The sequence below is a fragment of the Cavia porcellus genome, unplaced genomic scaffold (genome assembly GCF_034190915.1).
Source record: "Cavia porcellus strain 051 isolate PalLab524CR breed Dunkin Hartley unplaced genomic scaffold, mCavPor4.1 scaffold_17, whole genome shotgun sequence".
Classification (NCBI taxonomy): Eukaryota; Metazoa; Chordata; class Mammalia; order Rodentia; family Caviidae; genus Cavia; species Cavia porcellus.
In genome coordinates, this window is record NW_026947500.1 from 73,361,622 (window position 1) to 73,378,835 (window position 17,214).

At 63.0% G+C, this 17,214-nt stretch overlaps 2 protein-coding genes across 5 annotated transcripts in view; both read right to left on the reverse strand.

The window, feature by feature from the left end:
• Window positions 1-1,872: 1,872 nt before the first annotated feature.
• Window positions 1,873-9,544, reverse strand: Cactin (cactin, spliceosome C complex subunit). Its single transcript, XM_003460814.5, has 10 exons — window positions 9,295-9,544; window positions 6,445-6,928; window positions 4,635-4,730; window positions 4,392-4,537; window positions 3,959-4,121; window positions 3,728-3,842; window positions 3,266-3,458; window positions 3,019-3,141; window positions 2,656-2,945; window positions 1,873-2,580 (listed from the first exon to the last, which is right to left on the reverse strand). Exons 1-10 carry the CDS (start codon window positions 9,477-9,479, stop codon window positions 2,090-2,092), a joined length of 2,286 nt encoding a protein of 761 aa, XP_003460862.1. The 5' UTR covers window positions 9,480-9,544; the 3' UTR covers window positions 1,873-2,089.
• A 1,631-nt stretch (window positions 9,545-11,175) lies between these two features.
• Window positions 11,176-17,214, reverse strand: part of Pip5k1c (phosphatidylinositol-4-phosphate 5-kinase type 1 gamma) — a 33,171-nt gene continuing 27,132 nt past the window's right edge. For 2 of the 4 annotated variants that reach the window (XM_013144766.3, XM_003460824.5), the window contains exons 17-19: window positions 16,455-16,532; window positions 13,833-13,913; window positions 11,176-13,611 (exon numbers count right to left, since the gene is read on the reverse strand). In XM_013144766.3, coding sequence (XP_013000220.3) covers window positions 13,609-13,611; window positions 13,833-13,913; window positions 16,455-16,532 — 162 coding nt within the window. In that variant the 3' untranslated portion in view covers window positions 11,176-13,608. The remainder of the gene's footprint in view (window positions 13,612-13,832; window positions 13,914-16,454; window positions 16,533-17,214) is intronic. The other 2 variants (XM_013144771.3, XM_013144778.3) reach the window with 2 other exon arrangements.

Below are 17,214 nucleotides of genomic sequence, written 5' to 3' on the forward strand. Positions count from 1 at the left end.
CAGGGCTCACTGGCCTTGGTTGGCTGGGCAGGACATGCCAGGATGACTGATCAGCCTTGACCCTTTCCTGCCCCGTCTTCTAGGCTGTCCCAGACGGGCTCCACAGTGCAGGCAGGAAGCCCCTTCCCTGCCGCCCCTTCAGCCCACACCTACATCCCTCCACGCCCCTCCCCTGCTGTCCCATTGTCTGAGTCCCTCAACCTTTTAATTTAGGCATTCAACCCTAAAGTCCCTCTTCCTTGGCAAAGAGCACCACCCTGTCCCAACTCCTATGCGTCTGCAAAGCCCTGGCCTCAAGACCCCTCTTCTATCAAGTCTTCCAGATTTCTGGATCTTATGCCTCCCCACCCCTTGGGGAACAATGCTGAGCCCCAGGTGGGGCAGCTCTTGAAAACTCCCTTAGCTGGAGGATGGGGATGGACATGGACCATTCCAGGGCCTGAAGATCAGGCTTGGACCAAAGGAAGTGACGTGGCCAGGGGAAGGAGCGGGAGCTGGGGCTGCAGATGGGGCAGCCCGGGGCCTTCCACACCCTCTGTCCTCAGCCTGGTGATAAAAGGGACACGGGAAGGGCCAGACAGAGGTCCAAAGAGGACGGGGGCCTGTGGTGTATGTGGGGAAACTGAGGCTCATGAGGGAGGGCGATGTCAGCGCCCCATTTGGGACTTAAGAGGCGCTCGGGCTGTCACCTCAGGGGTGGGCGGCCGGTTGGTCCCGGCCCCCACTTCCGTCCCGGGTGGGCGGGCGGGCGGTGGAACAGAGGCCAGGCTCAGGATGCGGCCCCCTGTGGCTGTGGCTTCCGGCCGGCCAGGCAGGGGGAGGTTATTCTTAGCTCTGGACACAGCTGAGGAAAGGAAGGGGCCGGGGTGGGAGCGGGGGCAGCTTCCGGGACACCGGTGGGCCTCGCTCGGGCCAAGGCCGGGTGGGGTGGCAGCGCTGCTGGCTGAGGCTCCCTGCCTGGGTCCTGAGCCCCGTGCGGCTCACCTGCCAGTCTCGCCCTCCTCCGGGGAGATCTCCAGCCTTTCCTGGCGTCTCCCTCACACCCTGCCGGCACAGAGGCAAACTGAGGCCAGACACAGAAGGCGCCATGTCACAGCGTCCCCACCCCACTGCGTGGCAGTGCTGGCCCGGAACCCACCAGGCAAGCTCTCTGCGAGACAGGGTCTCAGTGCGCTGTCCCGGCTGGCCATGAGCGCATGGCCCCCGGCCGCGATTTCTCGGGTAGCTGGGATGATTCCTGCGCACTGCCATGCCTTGCTCTTCCCTATTTCTTGACCAAGCTCTGCCCCTGAGGCGCCACACTCAGCTCTGCCACCAGGGCCTGGCCCACCCAGGCTCAGCAGCGGGTCGCTCAGCTCAGGGATCAACTGGCAGAGGCTGTGATTGATTGGCAATGTCTGCCACGGGCTGGGAATGGGAGGATGGGACCGACAGTGCCCGTGCTGCCATCCTTCACCCTGGCCTGGGATGGCCTGTGATGCCAAGGGCGTCCTTCATCAGACAGACTTCCCTGCCACCCCCCCAGCCCCGCAGCACAGAAGTCGGGGCTCGGGCGGGAATGGAGCGGCACGGCTGTCGTCCCGGCGCTGGGGAGGCTGAGCCGGCCTGGCTGCACCGGGCGCCCCCAAGGAGAGAGGGGTCAGGACCCGGGTGCCCTGCAGCGCCCGAGTCTCGGGGCAGCGCCCGGGTTTCACCCTCTTACTTCCGGGACAAGGGACAGTCCCGGGGCCGAGCACCACGCCCCAGGGTTGGGCGTCCCGCAGGGTGACAGGCCGGCCTCGGTATGCACCGTGTCACTGAGGCTGCGCCTCGGCCAACTCTGGCTCTAGGGCTGGACGCTCGGCACAAACACGGCTGCTCCTAGGGCCGAGCGACGAAAATAAAACGAGGCTTTTATTCCCAGTAAAAAAAGTTTTCTGCGGAAACAGCCTGGAATGATTTCCAGATGGCGGGCCGGGCGGGCGGCCTGTGCCCTCTGCTGGCCGCCGGGGCCGCGGCCGCTGAGCCGGCCTCGGTGTCCCCAGGGCACCCGCTCTGCCCCTGCCCCGCCCGCCCTGGCGGTGCTGAGCCGGGTGGGTCCCGGCCGGGGTCACCGGCGGTAGCGGTAGCGCTTGAAGTGGAACCAGAGCTGGAAGATGCCGTTGGCGAACTGGCAGCGGAAGCCGTGGCGGTGCGAGTACTCCCACTCGCGGCTGACGATCTTGAAGGCGATGTCCTCGTAGGGCGGCCCCGCGTGGAAGCGCAGCGTGGCGAAGTCCCTGTTGTCTGCGCAGGCCTCCAGGAAGTACTCGGGCGTGGCGCGCTTGTCAATGAGGTCGGGGTAGAAGATGTTGAACTTGTAGCCCTGCACGATCTTGGGCGGCGGGTTGTCGAAGTCGTAGTGCGTCTGGTTGTACTTGTTCCACTCGAAGCCCGTGTGCACGCGGTTGAAGAAGCGCGGCTTGCGCGGCCGGTACTTGTCCGCCCACAGGTAGGCCCTGCTGCCCAGCGGCAGCTCCACGCTGAACTGCGCCTCGTCCTGGCCCATGCCCTCCTTGGCGCGCCGGAAGAAGATGTCCTCGGCGCTCTCGCTGGCGTCCCCTGCGCGCCGGGCAGCGGTCAGCCCGGCCCTGCCGCCCCGCCCCGCCCCGCCCCCGGCCCGGGTCCCCCACGCACCGGTGACCTGGAGCTGCTGGCGCGACAGCTGCAGGCGCGTCAGGTCCTCGTCGGGCTCCAGCACGTGCGCGTCCAGCGGCAGCTCGTGCGCCGTGAGCAGCCGCGGGCTGTACCGGCCGGCGTCGTAGTCGTCCAGGCTCTGCTGGATCAGGTCCTCCTCCATGAGCACAGCCTCGCCGTCCCCGTCGCCGTCCCCCTCACCCTCGGCCTGGCCCGCGCCGTCCTCCGCGGTGCCGCCCTCCGCGGACGGCCCTGGCGGGGTGGGCGCTGCTGGCTCCTCGGGCTCCAGGCTGGGGGAGCGGAGAGTCAGGGGTGCGGGCGAGGGCAGTGCCGGTCCCGGAGCCTCCCCGGCCTCCCGCCCACCTCTGGCTGGGGGATGGCGGCTGCTGCTTGAGGATGGGGAACAGGGGCCCGCTCTCCACGCCCTGCTCCTGCTTCAGTTTGTACAACTTCTGCCGCAGCACGTCCTGGTGGCGCTCACGGAGCCTGCGGGGACAGCGGTCAGCCAGGGCGGGGCGGCCCCCAGCCCATCCTCCCACCTTCTCCTCCCGCCCCAGCTGCGCCTGGGCCCGGCCTGGCTCGGGCACTGGCATGGCAGGGGCGGGCTCACCGGGCGCGGGCCATGTGCGCGCGCAGCTGCTGCAGCAGGCTCTCCCAGTAGCCCATGTCCAGGTTGGGGCCGCCGGCCCGGATCTTGCCCTCGATGCCCTGGAAGATGACCTGCAGCTGCGTGTAGGTCTTGCCCTTGAACACGGACTGCACATCGGAGCTGACGGAGGCGTTCACACCCTCCCTGCGCTCGCCTGTGGGGACCCGGAGGGGGCTTCTCAGGGCCGGCCATCAGGGGGACCCTGTTCCCAGCCAGGCTCACGCAGAGACCCTGGCACCACTAGGCCACCAACCGCAGCCAGGACAGCCATCGCCGATGGCAGCAGGGCACCCTGCTGCCCCCTAGTGGCTCCGTCTCCTTCAGAGGCCAGGAAAGCCAGGCCGCCAGGGGTGCTGGGCAGGACCACGCCGCAGCGTAAGAGGCTCCCAGCAGACCTTAAGAGCGCAGCGCCCACCGGGTTACCTGGGCCTTTGCCCGAAGCCTCCAGCTTCCGGAGCTTGGAGATCTCATCCTCCGTGATGATGGTCATGTCCCGCCAGAAGTCCGCGTTCTTGCCCTGCTCCAGCTCCATGTACACCTGGGAGGGGCGGGGCAGGGCCGGGCAGTTAGGGGGCGGGGCCAATCAGTGAGGGGCGGGCCACCCAGGGGGGCGGGGCCACCCAGGGAGGGGCGGGGCCTGGCGAGGCCAGGCACCTGAATGTCCTCCAGCAGGTCCTCCATGTCGGCCACCGTGAGCCCGTTGAGGAATGTGTACGGCTCGTGCATCTCCACGGCCAGGTCATCGTCCTCGGCACTGATATACTTGGCCAGCAGATCGATGGGCTTGGCCCGCCCGTCACGGATGCGGATCTTAGAGCTGTGGGGCACATGGGGAAGATGTCACTATGGGTACCTAACTGTGGGTAGGTGGGGAGTCCAGGGTCCAGGCGAGCACTGGGGCTGGGCTGCGTGGTATCCCCAGGGAGCGAAGTGTTGGCAGACTTCGGACGGGGCCACGGCTGCCCTGCAGGGCTGAGGAGCTGGCCCTCAGCTCTGTTCCCACAGGGACACAGTGGGGCCCGGCACAGCCTGCCAGGCGGGTCTGAAGGTGTGGGGGCGGCCCTGCTGGGGGACGCGGCGGGCGCACCGCAGCTTGGCCTGCTGCAGGTGGAAGTGGTCCTCCTGCTCCTCCCACGTCTTGAAGTGCTCCGCCTCCTTCTCGCGCTGCAGCAGCTCCAGCTCCTGCTCCCGCATGGCCTTCTCACGCTCCCGCTCCAGCCGCAGCTGCTTCACCTGCAGGCCACATGGGGTGAGGGGGGCCCTGCGCCCCGGTCACCAGCCCCGCGACGCCCGGGCCTCAGGAGTCCTGGGGTCCTGGGACCTGGCGTACCTTCTGCAGCTCCAGCCGGTTGTCCTCCTGGATGCGTTTGTTCCGCTCCTTCAGCTCCTTCTCCTCCAGGTGGCTGATGCCCTTCTTCTCCAGGGCCTGGGGAGCAGAGCCTGGTGTAAGCACCTCACCACTGTGTGCAGCAATCGGGCCCGGCCGCCCCTCAGGGACAGAGGCCAGGGTGCCCGGCTCGGGTTGGGGCCTGGGCCAGGGCGTGTGCTCTGCAGAGTGACTGTGGCTCAGTGTCTTCTCCTGTCCCCGCTGGCGATCCCGAGTCAGCCTGTGGTACTGAGAGGCTGCCCTACCCCTTGCCTTGTGGGGTGGGGGTCATGTGACCGGGGGTGCACTCAGGCTGCAGCAGGACACTGAGGGGCAGCCTCAGCACACAGCGCCCCAGCTGCATGCCGTGCAGGCAGAGGCAGGGCAGCGAGGCATGGCACAGACTCAGGATGGGGTCCCTGGAGCTAGGAGCACAGGGCTCCCCAACTCACAGCTCACACAGTGGCAGCATCTGAGGAGCTCTGTCCTGGGAACACTGTGATGGCTGTACTCCCCACTGGCCCCGCAAGGTCCCCTGACATCTGGAGAAACGGCCTCTGGGATGTACAGGGATGCCTTGCTCCTAAGACCCCCCTCTGTGGCCTGGGGGACTTTCCCACTTACAGGAGGGGACCATGGCACAGCCACCACACAGAGGCCCTGGCACAGCAGGTGGATGGGGGCCCCAATGAGGATATGGAGGCCCAGGGAGTGCGGGTTGGGCGGCTGCTCTAAAGACAGGCAAGGGTGAGGCCTGTAGGATGAAAAAGACAGTGCCCGGGTAAAGGGGACAGGCAGGTGTAAAGGCCCTGTGGCCCACAAAGCCAGCTGTGTATCCTGCACTAAGTGAGGACCAGACCCTGCCCACCTCACCCAGTCCTCCCTGAAGATGTGAACAAGCCACATTGGAAAGGTCTGCAGTGCCAGTGAAGACAGTGGCCATGGGGTAGCAGAGGCCTCCCGCCATGGCCAGTGCCCTTACAATGCGTGACAGGGACAGACAGAGAAAAGAGAAGGGCACACGGAGACTGAGATGTGGATGGACATAGTTACGCGGCAGCAGAGGTACAGGGAGCTTGGCCATCTCAAGCCAAGCCGCACCAAGGCCAGAGGTGGACACTGGAGTCCCCAGGGGAGGCCCTGTGCAGACCCCGGGGGTGCTGAGACAGCAGAGCCCTCTGGCTTCTGCCCGTGGCCATGGCCGAGGCTCGGCGGCCAGGTGGGATGGAATAACACACAGAGGGCGGGGCCTGCCACCAGAGCCCACCCGGGGCCAGGGCAGGCCCAGCCTCTGTCCCGGGATCCCGGGGTGAGGCTGGTTCTGGGCAGACAGGGCTCACACTGTGACACTCAGCAGCAGTAAAGGTGACAGGGCAGACGGAGGGGACGTGCGGTAGGGTGATGGGGCGCTCGGGCTAAGGAGGCCCCGGGGTCCATTCCAGCACCAAGACCAGTTTTTGAACACAAAATATTACTAAGGTGAGTCTGGTGTGCACACCTGCCACCTCAGCACTTTGGAAGGCCGAGACAGGAGGGTCCTGCTTTCAAGCCCAGTCTGGGCAATTTGGCGAGATCCCGTATAAAATGCAAATGTTTACAAAGGCTGGGAATATAGCTCAGCGTGACGCTGCAGAGTGCTATCACCAGGCCCCATCCTAAACATGACAGAAAAACAAAAAAAGAAACTGAAGGCATGTCACTCGCCACGCGGCTGCGAGCACCGCCGAGCGGTAGGAGCTGTGCTAGGGCCCGGCCGGCAGGCGCAGGCGCTCACCTTGTTCCAGATGAAGGTGCCCAGCAGGTTGTTGTCCCCGAAGGGGTTGTCGGTGTTGGTGTAGCCCATGTACTCCTCGCCCCAGCCCATCTTCTCCCGCTTCTTGCGCTCCTTGGCCTCCTTCTTGGCCAGCCGCCGTGCGCGCTTCTCCTCGGGCGTCTCGAAGGCCTTGAGCAGCTCCTCCTGCTGCTTCCGCTCCTCGCGCAGCCGCAGCCGCTCCTGCAGGCTCTGCTGCTGGCTCAGGGCCGCCGCCGCCCCCGCGGCAGCTCTGGGGCTCTGTGAGCGCCCAGGGGAGGCCGTGCTGGACGCAGACGATCTCGGGGACCACGAGCGCCAGCGTCCGTGGCGGCTCCACGCCTGCTCCTCTCCAGAGTCGGATGTCGGGGACTGATTCCGGTCCCGGTCCCCAGAGCGCCAGCGGGGCGGCGGCGGGCTCCAGCTGCACCTTCCGGGCCGCTGCCACCTCTCTTCCTCTGAATCTGACCTGGGGGGAGGGGGAGGACCCACCAAGGCCCGCTGAGCGCACCCTGGTCAACGTTCAAGGAGAGCCTGCTGGCTGGCAGGTGCTGTCCTAGACACTGAGGATACTTCTGCCTCCTGGGGTTCCCCACATGCACGCACGCACACGTGCAGGGCTTGTCTAGGACTGGGAGGCCACAGGGGCCACGGGTGCTCCACAAGGCTGAGGGGACGGCTCTGTATGCCAGAGAGCTCAGTGGGGGCCTCTCTGAGGTTACCAGTGGCAGAGGCTGCAGGCAGCGAGGGAGGAAGCCAGGGAACATCTGGGCAAGTGCATCCCAGGCTGCAGGAACTGCAGGGACAAAGGCCCTGGGGCAGGAGTGCGTTTGCAGGAAGAAGGCTGAGGAAAGGAGTGGTGAGGGAGGTGAGCTGGGCAGGGCCGGAGCCAAAGGAAGGCGCCAAAGACCTGAGTGGCCTCAAGGTGTCCACGCCCAGGCTACGAGGCAGAAGTGGTGCTGCCCACTCCTAAAGGCCAGGAGCTAGCTGAAGTGAAAAGGTAGGAGCAAAGAGCAGGAAACAACACTCACGCCTCTGGGGACAGGTTCTTCAAGGTCTCTGGTTCTCGGAACGTGGAGAACCACCACCGAGTATAACCCCAAGTGCATTATCTGTTCCGCTCATATCAAAAAACCTGCGCTACGAAAACCACTTTGGAGCCTTTAAATACCAACTATAAACGTGGCCCAATTTTTATAAACAGTATTGATTCTAATTACATTACCTGACACGGCTATTGACTGCAGATTATTCAAACAATAGAAAACTATAAACGTGGCCCAATTTTTATAAACAGTATTGATTCTAATTACATTACCTGACACGGCTATTGACTGCAGATTATTCAAACAATAGAAAACGGCACACATCCCTGGGCACGCTGGCACACTAATTGCTGGGGAAGCTGAGGCAGGAGGATCACTGCAAGTTAAGGCCAGCCTGGGCTACAAAATGAGTTCAAGGCCAGCCTGAACTAAACAGCAAGACCCTCTCTCAGGGGAAAAGAAAAAGAAAAGCCTGGGGCTTGAATAAGGGTCCATCAACACTGACTTTTTCTTGGTACCTTGCAGAGCCTTGTAAATGCCAAGCACCCTCTCTGAGTCCCACTTGCAGTCTGCACTCCTGTAAGGGCCGAGCAGTAAAGCTTTTTTTCCCTGAGATAGGGTTTGATTCATAGTGATCCTCCTGCCTCACCGTCCCGAGTCATGGGCCAGGCGTTCACCACCACACCAGGAAGTGATAATTTTTTTAACTTTTAAATTTTTATTTCTTTGGAACTGGGGGTAGAACTCATAACCTCACACTTGCCAGGCTATGCTTATGTCACTGAGCTAAATCCCCTGCTCCCCACCCCAGGTGGTAGCTCAGGCCATACAGTCCTTACATAACGTGACCGTTCCACTTTCCTGCTGTAGCACAAAGCCAGCCACAGTCAGTATATAATGAAATAAACCTGGCTGTGTCCCACTAAAACTATTTCTGGGGACTAAAATGTCTGGATAATAAACTCTCCCGTGTCACTACCTTCTGTCGGTTCACCCCACTACTCACAGATGTAAGAACTAGCCGGGCAACAAAACAAAACAGGGGGCAGCTCAATGCAAAGGCCCTGGGCTCAGTCCCCCGTATGCCCCCTTCCCCAGTAAAACTACTGTAACTTCATGGGCTGCATGAAATTTAAACCATGTCTCTCTTAAGAGTCTTCGCTTCTTCAGCTTACTCTAATTCCTGAGGCAGCAATGACCTCACCAGAATCAAAGATTAGGGCATGTCATAGACCCTAGAGGCGCTGGGCGGTGCTTTACTAGAGTGTGGCTATGGCGAGAAGGGTCTCTGGACAAGCCCCACGTAGATCCTGCGGACACAGCCGGGTTAACCTAAGCGACCGTTGGGCAGGACGGGATGGTGTGTTACAGCCCCCGCGGGTTGAGGCAGCGTGTGACCCACGCGTGCGAGGACTGCGGGCAGGGGTGCTGACCCACTCCAGAAGAAAGGGCTGTGGGTCCCAAGAAGTCACAGGAGCCAACTGTGACTCCTGGGTCTTGTCATCATACCCAGTCCTCTGACATCTCAACTCCACCACAACAGTTGTCACTTCCACTTCCAAAGTCCCTTTCGGATCTACCCACTGTCCGGCTGCGGTGCCCATCAGGCGGCCACCTACTGCCTGGGTGTCCGTACCATCCTCCTCTCTGATGCCACTGCTTTCGCTGTCTGGCTAGTCCTGACTCGACCTCAGACCACGTCGTATGGAGGGGCACCTCCTGACTCCCCTAGGCCGGGAACCCAGACACAAGAATCCCAGCCCCAGAGATACTCCCACAGTGGTCCCACCTGCGTTCCCGGCTCCGACGCCTTCGCCGGCGATGGTCCTCGTCCTCCCGGCGCCGGTGTCTTCGCCGCCCATGGCTGCCGCTACGACTTCGGCTCCGACTCCGACTCCGACTCCCGCTCCGGCTCCGCCGTCTCCTGCCCCTGCGAACCGCGGACCGCGACCGCGAGCGTGTACCGCGACCCATTGGCGGCGACGGCAGCGACTGCACCGACTCAAACAAACCGGGGCCTGCGTCGGGGGCCTTCCTTGGCCGCGGCGCATGAGGGGCTGCCCCCAGAATGCCTGAATAGTGTGAGCGAGTCCCACCCGCAGCCCCAGGCCGCGAAGACTGGAAGACCAGGACCCTGCACTCCATTTGTAACAATAGCTCGCGTGGACGGACTCTGACTGAGCCTCTGTCTTTCGGAGAGACTTGATATTCAGGCAGTGCTAGAGGCAGCCCTGCCGGTCCTGGCTCCTTAGAGGGCCTGAGGGAGGGAGGCTGGGGAGAGGGGGAGGGCACAATTCGTGGGCGTGGTCAAACAAATCCGAAACTGCGGAGGCGGAACAGTGGCAAGGCGACTCCAGGGAGAAATGGGCGGGACCTGGGGGGCGTGTCCAAAAGGGCGTGGCTAATAGGGGTGTGTCTGGGGAAAACGGGCCTTGGGAAACAGGAAATCGAATTTAATTGGGCAGACTCCAGCCCGACTGCGGTAGAGAGGAAGGCGAGAGAGTGTTTAAGACAATGGTCTGGATCATCACGCCCTCCGATCTGCCAGTAAATACCATTGCATTTCACAGGTTAAACTTTTTTTTTTGTCTTTTTTTTCCCTTTTTATCAGTACCGGGGATCGAACTCACGACTGCCTGCTTGCAAGGCAGGCGCTTATGCCGCTGAGCTAAATCCCCAGCCCCAGGTTAAACTTTTAAAAAATTGGGATTGTGCCCTGATTTCATCGACCCTTTTTATAGATGGGGAAACTGAGGCCAGGAGAGGTCAAGTCACCTTACCAGACCTCTCCTGCCCCACGGAGCTGGGATTTGCCATGTGGCTATTGGCGAGAGCTTGGAGTGTCTTGCACGGTAGGGAGACGAAGCAGCTGGGACTGCCTGCTAAGTGGAGTCCCCAGTGGGGAGGACAGACCACAGGCGGCGCCACTGGAGGCCCTGAGCTCCCATCGCCCATGGCGCGGCCTGCATCACTCACGGTTCTATGCATACGCAGCCTGGGTTTGCTTTCTGTTCCTTTGGGCTGCACAGGTATCAGGGGCTTTGAAATGTTTCCTGAGTTGAACTGGAACCTGCAGAAAGTCATGGCTGTTTTACTCAGGTGTTTGGATCTCATGTTTGTCACTGTGTCCCCCGGGCTGGCCTGGAAATCCCATGTTCAAGCAATCCTCCTGCCTCAGCTTCAGCCTTCCAAATAGCATGTGTGCCAATTGCCCAGCTTTGAATCTTTCTTTTACAAGTGGGTATCAGAGATTGAACCTGAGACCTTCCCACTGAGCTAGAACTCCAGGCCTTTTTTATTGTGAGAGTCTTGCTAAGTGCCTAGATTCTTCAGACTGGACTTCAAATTATTTTCGTCTCAGCCTTCTAGAATGCTGGTACTTTTTTTTTTTTTTTTTTGAGGCAAGGTCTTGCTATGCAGTTCAGGTTGCACTTGAGCTCACTTTGTAGCCCAGGCTGGCCTCGAATTTGCAGTGATGCTCTTGCCCCAGCCTCCCGAGCGCTGGGATTACAGGCCTGTGCCACCAAACCCAGTTCAGAACGCTGGTATTATGAGCGTGTGTCACCAAGCCTGACTTGGGAGCATATCGCTATAAATTTTACAAGAGTTTCTTTTCAGGGTGACATTCAGTCCTCCAATTCCCAATCCACAGAGGCAGACCAAGCTAAGCTGATGTTTATACCCGATTTATTAGAGATCTCTTCAACATAAAAAGAGAGGGGTGTGGCAGGGGTGGGCAGGTGGGGCCCGGACAACATATGGGTATTCTGTGGGGCCAGCAGCAGCTGTACTGTCTGAGGTGCCCAGGGGTCTGGGCTGGAAGGACATGGCCTGGCTATAGGTGCCACAGGAAACCATGCTCCGGATTGTCACACACCAGACCCCAAGGACTGAGGATGAGGGACCCCTAGTGAGGGTTAAGACACAAGGTTTGCGGTTTTTATTTTGAAATGGTTCAGCCACACAGAGACTGGGGTGGCCTGGACCTTGGAATCACTGGAGGTGGAGTGTTGAGGGGGTGCTCATCCTGGGGAGGCGGGTACTGAGGGGCTGCAGCCACAGCAACCCTGGCAACGGACCCCACAGGGACGGGAGTATTGCACTGAGCCAGGTGTGGAGGTGAGTGGGGAGGGCTGGGACGGCCTGGGGGTAGAGGGCCAGGCTGGAAGGGGACACGTGGGAACCTCCCCCTGCCAGCCTCAGGAAATGCCTCTCCATTTTTACAGTACAGGGATTCGGACACCGTCCAGGGTCTTCGAGAGCAGCCGTTGGAGAGGCTGAGGCAGGAGGGCGCTGGGTCACCAGGGTATTTACAGGTCTCCAGGGAGTGGGGATGGCTGGGTGCACCCGCCCCGCCCCCCCCCGTCCCGGGCTCTGAGGAAGGCCTGGAGTTTTGTCACGTTATAAATAGGTCTCTCCTGCCCACCCCAACGGCCCCGACATGACAAGCGAGGCCCCAACAACAGTCCGAGGGCCACTGCACTGTGCTCCCCGCCATATTCAGAAAAGGAACAAGACACACAGCTCACACGACGGCTCCAAGGGGCCTCCGGGACTTAGCACAAGGACGGGGATGCCAGGAGATCCAGGCAACAGGGCTGCAAACCTCTCCTCCCGGAGGTCCCCAGCCACGTGTGTGGGCCAAGGCTCCCCCAGCCCGTGCAATCCCCCCTTCCATGGAGACCATGCTCTCTCCGGCCTCCGCCTTCTGCAGTGGGGCCACATCTGTCCGTGAGGCCTGGGCACGGTGACTACGCAGCTGTCTCTGGGGCCTGGACAAACCCTTTTTATTGGTCCGCTGGGAAATGTCCCTGGGGCCCAGGAGGGTCTAGGCTGCAATATGGGCTCCTGGTCGGCGGCTCAGGCAAGGGCAGGCGGACTCCTCACTGTGTCACTGCAGAGGGGACACCAGGAGAGGCCTGGACAGCAGGCTGACATCTTGCAGTGGGCTTTAAAAAAAAAAAAAATCAAATTCACCAGGGACAGGGTGGGTGGGCGGGTTTTCTGCTGTTGTCCTGGGAGGCGGGGCTTCAGCTCCAAGCCCCGCCCAGTGCGCTCCACGGGGCCTTGTCCATCTTGTGTAGGGGACACGGGCTCATCTGCCAGCTCCTTCCTTCTGGACAGTGTGGCCGTCACCAGAAGCGAGGAACACCTGGAGGAAATGCTCCTGGATCTGGCCTGCAGTGGCTGACACACCAGAGCAGCTTGACCATCCGGTACGCCCACCTTGGACCCCTGTGCTCTCCTCCTTCGCCCCAGGCCCAGCCTGTGCCCTCTGGAAGTCGCAGGCTCTGCTTTGAGGCATCTCCCGAGGGGGGGGTCCACTCCTCTGGGGACTGTGAGGACCACGCCGGGGACAGTCAAGTCCACGCGGCCCTGAGCTCTGCCAATCCGGGGCAGCCGCACTGCGGGCAGGAATGTGATGACCTGGGCATCTTGCTCCAGCCCCTGGGTCTGGGGGTGTCTGTCCTGGGGGCGCAGCATGGCAGTGAGCCACCGAGGGCCAGCATGGAGGACACGTGTCCTGCTCCGAGGCCCCAAACCTGAGCCAAGCACGCGAGATCTGCTTCTGGGGGAGGTGGCCTCAGCACACGGGGCCAGTGAGACGCCGGGAAGAGGAGCGTGAACCTCACCGGGCAGCCAGGCGTCCACAGCCCGCGTCCCGAGGTGGCAGGAATGGCCTTGTCTCTGTAGGATACATGCAAGGGACCAAAGTGGGGGCGTGGGGCCCCGGGACTGGGGGCACATTTCCTCCTTTTCTGGTCTGTGTCTTTTTTCTCCTTAAAAGCACCGCATGCCTCTGTCTGTGCAAAGACGAACCCAAAATAAATACAGGACAGGTCGCTCCCGAGGTCGCCGGCCGGCGGGTGCACTGCGGGGTGGCCGGGGTCACTGCCCAGCCTGTGGAGCATCGGGGTGGGGGAGACAGGTTCGGCCCGCGGCGTCCGTCGGGGGCAGGACGAGCACAAGGTTGGCTGGGGTGGCCGCGGGGCGGCTGGCGTGTCCCCGAGCTCCTCCGGGCCTCAGCTGGGCGGGCAGCGCCTCTGGGAAGCGGCTGAGGTGGTGGCGGAAGCTCGGCCCCGGGTGGGGGACTGCATAGAAATTACTGCCAAAGGAAAAGGGGGCGGTGAGGGCACGCGGGGGCCTGGGTGAGCACCCCCCCGACCCGAGCGCTGCCCGGGGCCTCTGGGCTGCTCGTGGGAGACACAGGCCGCGAGATGCCGATGGCGGGGCCATCTGGATGTGTGTGAGCCGGGCGCCAGCCCTCCCGTCCCGGCCTCAGTTTCCCCATCTGTCTGGGCTGCTCCTGGCCCCCGGGGGACTCACTGTGTCGCTCTCGCCGTCGGAGGGCTGGGGCTGCGTGCTATAGTGGAGCGGGGAGTACACCCAGCTCCTGTCGTCGGTGGGCTGCAGGCGGGCGGGCGGGCACGTGCAGGGGGCGCAGAAGAGAGGGTGAGCGGAGTGGAGGAGGAGGAGGAGGAGGAGGAAGAAAAGGAGAGAATAAAGAGAGCCAGGCCCTCGGACCAGCGCACCCGCCCTCCCCGACGGCCTCGGCGGCTGGCAGGCAGCAGGCAGCGGGAGTGTTAGTCGGGGTTCAGGGGCAGTGGGCACAGGGCAGGCGGGAGGTGGGGTATGCAGCAGCCCGGACACTCTGCCCCTCCCTGTCCTTGTCCCCCGCGGAGGGAGCCCGATGTCCACTGGGACCAGCTCCTCCCAGCCTCCAGGCTGGCTCTGTGGACCTCCATGGGGCCCCGGGCAGGCAGGGCGCCCACCTGTTCCAGGCACCCGATCCCCGTATTGTGCACCCCCCAGCCTTCCTCCTTAGAGCGGAGGGGGCACCTTCCAGGGGACAGGCTGCGTCGGGTCCCTGCAGGGCCACTCGGCCTGGCATAGAAGTGCCTCAGTCCGCCTGAGGTTCAGGAAGGGGGCCTCTGCTCCGAGTTCTGATGTTCCTACTGGACGGCTGGGGGACTCCCCAAGGGGCTCGGCTGACCCCCCCATCTTAACACCTTCTCTCTTCCCAGTCCTCCCCGTTACCCCCACTCTGGAGGCCCCACTGTGCACCCAGCACTGGCTGGAACCCACACGGACCAGACCATGCCCATGAGGTGCCCAGGGACGCTTGAACACCTCGGCCACAGCAGCACACATCAGCGGCCTGCCCACCAGCGCTGCCCACCAGCTCCTGACCCTGCGTCCTCGTCTCGTCCCCACCTGACGGACACCCTCTGCCCTCCCTGCCTGGCTGTGGCCCTGGGCTCTGTCCCCCACCTCAAGGTCCCCCGACCCTCCAAGCCCTTCCCTAAGTTCCCCAGCTCCAGGAACTCGGGGGGCACCGTGGAGGCTGCAGGTGACATCAGCCCTGGGCCTCAGGCCCAGAGGTGACAGGAAACCCTGACCAAGTTGTCTGCTTCCCCAGCACCCCAGGGAGCCAGCTCAGGGCTCAGCTGGGGAACACACGGCCCCAAGGGGGGTCCCCACCCGAAACCCTGAAGAGCTAGTGTTGGGAGGAGGGGGTCACCTCACAAGTGCCCAGCACTGCCCCGGGGTAAGGACCAAGTGACCCCTGGACACCTGGACCACATTAGAAAAGCCAGCCGGCCCCTGTCCTCAAAAGCAGAGCACAGAAAGGGCCCCTCAGCTGTCAGCCTGGGCTGGGGCAGGACCCTGGATGCCTGGATCCGGCGTGACCCTCCCGGCTGCCCGCTCCGTCCTTCCCGCCCACGCTGGTGTGGTTTTTTTTGTCTTTTAGCGGCACTGGGCCCTGACCCCAGGGCCTTCACACTGGCCTCTATCAGATTTTCTTTTGAGCAGGGCCTTGCTAAGTCTCTCTGCTGCCCAGCTGGGTCTTAAATTTGTGATCTTCCTGCCTCGGCCTTCCAGACTGCTGGGTGTACAGGTGAGCACGGCCATGCCTGGCTCAAACTGCTACTTCGATGTACCCCACCGATAAGGGGGTCCCACACCTAGACTTCTGCACACCGACTCAGTCCCTGGCTGTACCCGGCCTCCAGCCAGGGCTGCCCCGGGCTGTGGCTTCCCCGGCAGGCGCCAGAGGGGTCACAGGAGTCTGTGCCTGGTACGTGGTGACGCCAGGGAGGTCTGCTGACGGGTCAGAGATGAGTGGGAGGGTGGCCTCTGAGAGGCTCCATCTGGAGGACAGAAAGTCGCTGCAGGTTGGTGCCTGCCCTGGCCGTGAGTGCTGGGCAGCTCTGGGCAGGTTACACAGCCTCTCTGGCCCCTTGCAGGGGGAGCCAAATGACAACAGGCATCAGCATGTGACTGCCACCAGAGATCTCTGTGGTACCCTTGGCACACTGGGTAAACAAGTGTCTATTCGGTAAAGAGCCTGCTGGTGAGTTGCAGAAATACTCCAAACCCTTTGGTTGTTTTTCCCAAGTGGTCACTAGGGCTGAGTCCAAGCCTAGACAGACGCTCACCACCGGGCCACACCCCGTGGCCCTTTTTATGCTTTGGAACAAAGTGTCAGTTGCCCAGTCTGGCCTTGAATTGAATTAAAGATCCTCCTGCCTCAGCCTCCTGTGTAGCTGAGATGACAGGGGAGCTCAGGCTCCCTGGGGCTGAGGCCTCAGCTTGTCTGGGGGACCTGAGGGGACTGTGAGGCGCTCAGCTCTGTGGCCCCTGTGAGCTGGACAGGGGGAGGCGACACCGGCGCGGAGGCTGAGGTGGGCACAGGCGGGCTGGGGTCAGGGTGACCCTGCCGCAGCACACAGGCAGGCCTGGTGACAGCCCCCGACACGGTGCGGCCTGCTCCACCCTGGGCTCAGTGATGTCCCCGTGATGTCACCAGGTCACATCTCCCCTAAAGTCCTCTGAGGACGGAACAGGGACGCTGGGCACCGTGTCTCAGGCTGGGGACCCGCAGCTCCCTGCTGCCCAGAGGTGGGCAAGGCCCCTTGTCCCCGGGGGCCGGCTGCGGTCACTTACAGTCCCCGAGGAGCTCAGCGTCACGGCCCGCAATCGGCGACGGCAGGGAGAGTAAATCCAGTGCCTCCCGTCGGCGAACTGGGCGGCGGGGCCGGGGGAGAAGAGAGGTCAGACTGGGGTGGGGGGCAGCGCTGGGGATACGGGGGGCAGCAGCGCAGAAGCGGAGGTGGGGGACACGCGGGGCCCTGCTGGGCAGCCCACCGGGCCTGGGGACACCACGGTGAGCCCTTCCTCCTCCAGACAAAGCGGGCGAGTTAGTGAGGAAGGGGCGCGAAGCGGGTGCCCAGGCCGCCCGGGTAACGAGGCCGCAGGATCTGCCCACAGTGACCGGCAGGGGGGTCCCACGCGGGCAGCACTGCGCCAGCTCCAGGACCGCGGCTGGGCTCGCCGGCCCAGCTCTGGGCCAGTGCAATGGGCGCCATGGCCCTCCTGGGGACGGAGCCCGTCCAGCCTGGCCCTGCCCGCTGGGGGACAGTGTCGCCCACCTTTCATGGCCACCGGAGCCCTGGGCGTCCGACTCAGCCCAGCAGCGCCAAGAGGCTGAGGATGGAGCAGAGGGAGCGGCCCAGCCTGGCAGTGGTGTCAAGGCCGGGGAGGGGACGCAGAGCCAGTTCCTGGGCCCAAGAAGGCCTGGTGTGGCCAGAGCAGGCCAGGTGGCCACCGTCCTCTGTGCTTGGAGCAGAGAGTCCGCTCGAATGTGTGCGTGTGCGTGAGCTCAGGTCCGTGGGAGAGCGGGTCTCCAGCGTGCCGGGCCTCAGCG